At 44.0% G+C, this 4,025-nt stretch overlaps 1 protein-coding gene across 1 annotated transcript in view; it reads right to left on the bottom strand.

The window, feature by feature from the left end:
• ANP32A (acidic nuclear phosphoprotein 32 family member A) overlaps positions 1 to 1,415 on the bottom strand; it is a 13,478-nt gene extending 12,063 nt beyond the window's left edge. The window contains exon 1 of the mRNA XM_029958769.1: positions 1,367 to 1,415. Within this exon, the coding sequence (XP_029814629.1) occupies positions 1,367 to 1,415 (49 nt within the window). The remainder of the gene's footprint in view (positions 1 to 1,366) is intronic.
• Positions 1,416 to 4,025: the final 2,610 nt, after the last annotated feature.

The following is a 4,025-nucleotide window of genomic DNA, read 5'->3' as shown; positions in this document are numbered from 1 at the left end:
GGACACCTCCAGGGCTGGGCACTCCAAACCTCCCTGGGCAGCCCCTGCCAAGGCCTCACCACCCTTCCTAGGAAGAAATTCCTGCTGATGCCACCTTTCAAACTCCCCTCACTCCGGCTGGGCTCTGTTTAGGCTCATCCCACAAGGACTGGTGTCCTATTCCTGGAGGATCCCACATCACCCCATCCCAAGGGAAAGGAGCAGGGGAGAGACGCAGGAAACTTCTGGTGTTTTCTTTACTTGCTTGTTGTTTTGTGCTCTGTTTTCCTTATTTTTTTTTAATTCCAAGTTGCTCCACGTTCAGAGCGAGCTCTGGAAAAAACTCTGGCTCAATAAATGAAGGTTTTTACCCTCCAATATTTTACATCACACAGCTCTAAACCCCGAGAGCGAGACAAAGGGATGCTCCAACTCATTTTACTCCGTCAAACTCCAAATATTTGAGACAGACCGTTTCAAAGATGCCAATAAACAGCTGGATCGTTGCATTAAATGCTTCTGAATATTCCCATTCTTGCTCTCCAGCTGGGATCCCTCTGCTCTGCTCCTGGCTGGAGTGGGGGACTCCACGGATCGCTCCAGCTCCAGGTCTCAGTTTTGCCACTTCCAAAGCGCTTTTCCTCCACTGCCAGTTTTGTAGGAAATCAAACAGAAGGAAAAGCCAAGGTTGCTTTGCCCTTTCCACTTCCCAGCTCTCCAGGTTGGGATTTGGAGCCTTTGGCAAGGGCTGATGTGGAGGCACATCCAAACCAAACCGCATTTTAACGAAGGGTAATTTTAAGGACTAATTAGGACACGTTGACAAGTCTTACTTGGACAAGAGGAGCTTTTCCTGGCTTTTTTATGGCTTTGAAGGGAAAGTGCTCAACCAAGTCCATGGCCTCCACCAGAGCACAACGTTTACACTGGGGTGTAAAGGCAAACCATGGTTTTTTTCCTTCTTTTTGGAATTCTTTTAGAATTGTGCTTCCATGAGCTCCAGGACTCATTTGAGCAACCCCATAAAATGCCCAGACTCCGTATTTATGGGTTATTTTGTCGGAAGGACAGCGGAGCAAGAGCAGACAGGGAAGGGTTCTGTCCAGAACAAGTGGAGCAGTGTCCCAGAAATAGCTGGGAAGTGTCCATCATTCCAGAGCACAACATTCCTGCTCTCTGTTCCCACCTGGGATCCGCACTTGTGGTGGACACAGAGGGTTTGGTTCAGCGACTGGAGCTGTTTGTCAATCCAGACCCTTCTCCCTCCCTTCCTGGCATCCCAGGAAAGTCCTGCTCTGTTCCAGGCACAGCACCGGGATCCCAGAAACGCTGGGAATTCCGGTGCCCAAAGCACCTTCCCTTATTTTAACTCATTCAAACTCCACACCATGCGTGTTCCAGACACCCAAATCCTTAATTTCCAGCTTCTCCAACATCTGCCCGGCAAGAGGAGGGAATAATGCCCAGAATGAATGAAATGGGACTGATCGATCAACGCCAGCTTCCCTGGATGTAAATATTTACCAGGAATCACTCAACACCGGCCTTATGGGATGTAAATATTTAAGGAAGCAGCCAGGGATGCCTCTGCCACCATTCCACGGACATTTAAAGATGTGTCATCAATGAAGATAAAATGATCTTTTAAATACAGCAAAACAGAAAGTATTTTGAAAGCCCTAAATCCCTTCAAAAACCCTAAGTGGTTTTGGGGCACACTTGGAGCAGAACAGCAGGAATGTGTATTTATTTATGGAGATATAACACACAATTCCTGCTGCAAGGAGGGCTTGGAAGAAGGCTTTTCCCCCTCCTTTTTCCACCAATTTTTGGGCAGGACAAGAACTTGTTTCTTCAGGAAATGCATTTCCTGATGGAAAACAGCACAATTCCATGTGTTTTTTCCAAGCTAGAATTTGGAGACACACCTGAAGCAGAGGGAGAATCTGTAACTGTGGCTGCACTTCCCAAAATGTTGGTCAACAGGGAATTCTCACAAGTTGTGAAGTAAATTCACCATCCCAGAAAAATGGGGAAAGGGAAAGAGTCCCAAAGAACTTCTCTGCAGCCACAGGCAAGGCCTAAATATCATTTAAATGGTCGTGTGTCACTTTAAACTCTTCAGTGCTCTTTTAAGTGTCACAGCAAGGAACCAGCTTGAGGAAAAAAAGCCTTTTTTAAATGTATTTTTCACTTAAAAGCACTTTGTAAAGATGTTTGCATCCAGAGTTAATATTCATCCCCCACAAAAAAAAGAGAAATTAGAGTGTCAGGGAAGTTTTAAAGCACAACTGAGCCAGAACTGTGAGAAATACTCCGAGTCCCAGTCAGTGTTCTATCACTGCCCCAGTCCTGAGCTGATAAAGGACCAAATCCTCACACTAAAGGCTCAGTTGTAAAGCAGAAAAGCTGAATTTTGTGCCTAATTTTAAGCCCCACCTCTGTGTCCCGCAGCCAAGAGCCTTAAAACTGACTGCTGGGCAATACTGGTATTTGAGTGGTGATTTGATGATGGGAATGAACAGGAATGTCCAAAAATATGCCCAGGTGAGCACTGCCAGGTGATGGTTGGGGAGGAAAGTCAGGTAAAATAACTCAACCTGTTTCTGCAGGTGGTTAATTATGACAGAAAATGATATTGATAAGATAAACCCAGTGCCAATTCTACACCAACTGCACTACTGTGACTAATAATGTGATAAAAATGGAAATATCCAGGCAGAAAGGAGATGAACAAACTCAATTCTGGCTGTACAACACCCAGAAAATCCACATTTCAACCCCCAAACCCCACACCTTTCACCAACACTGAATTCATGGGAAAAATGGAGGGAGAATTTAAAAAATAAACAACTGAAGACGAGACTGAGGAAGAAATATCTCCCATATCATCCACTTCAGGACATTTATAGTAGGTTTTATTAGTCAAGATGGAACTTTATGGGATTATATGACTTAACAGCCCCACGTAACAAGCTCAGCTGCACAGGAACACACAGAATTCCATATAAAAGTTGTTTCAGGCAGATCAACCCATAAAATATTAAATACAGGCTCAGAAAGAAACACAACACCCCATCAACATCCTATTATTTACCTCTGATTTACAAAGAGGTCTGATCCTTTTTAATTACAGGATATATTAAATAAAAGATACATCACAGAACCAAAGCACACATTGGGTACAAGCTCCAAAATAAGTATTTTCGGGGGTATTTTCACCAAGATTTATTTACTTTACATGTGAAAGCTGGGAAATAATGACCCCCACAGAAAAAAGCAGAAATACTGACAGTGAAAGATTGAGGAAAAAATTCCCAGAACCATCCTGCTCGTGCCCAAAGACTGACTAAAATCCATAAATAAACGACTCTGGCACCGGGATCAATCCTAAAGCCCAGTTCCAGCGGCTGGATTCGGCCGAGTTTGATTTTAACAGGTAATTTTAGAGCAGCAGAGTTCCAACCACACACGCTCGATTCTCCCCAAAAAGCACGTGCAGGCAGCCACAATAAACACATCTGGAACAACACGGAACAACATCCCCGAGTGGCACCTTCATCCCCATTCCTAAAAAAAAACAGGAAGGATTTGGGCTGGAAGGTGGGATACGCCAAACTCGCTGCTAAAATTCAAGGCCGGCAGGTTAAAAAAAAACAAAAAAAACAAAAAGCAGCAGCGACAGGTTGAATAATGCCGATTTTCCAGCTGCCTCCTGCCCATCCCCGAGCGCTCGACTCGGAGCTCTCTCGGAACTTTCTTTGGCAGGAAGGCAAAAAACCAAACTGAGCAGAAACCGAACAAAAATCCAAGTGTGGAGGTGGGGGGAGGAAAAATAAAAAAATCGAGTTTATACCTGAGGAGCTTCGCCTCGCTTTTTTTTTTTTTAAAGCGTTAAAGTCTGTGTTTAAGATGGTGAATAAGCCCCCAGGAGTAAGGGAGGGGGTGGACCGGGATAGGGCGAAAAGGGCGAGAAATTATTAAAAAATCGCTTTAAAATGTCAAAAATAATAAAAAAACTATTTTAAATTTTTTAAAAATAATTT

The sequence above is a fragment of the Manacus vitellinus genome, unplaced genomic scaffold (assembly GCF_001715985.3).
Source record: "Manacus vitellinus isolate BGI_N305 unplaced genomic scaffold, ASM171598v3 scaffold_16_pilon, whole genome shotgun sequence".
NCBI classification, from domain to species: domain Eukaryota; kingdom Metazoa; phylum Chordata; class Aves; order Passeriformes; family Pipridae; genus Manacus; species Manacus vitellinus.
Note: the sequence above shows the minus strand (reverse complement) of the source record. Positions and strands in the feature narration are given on the sequence as shown.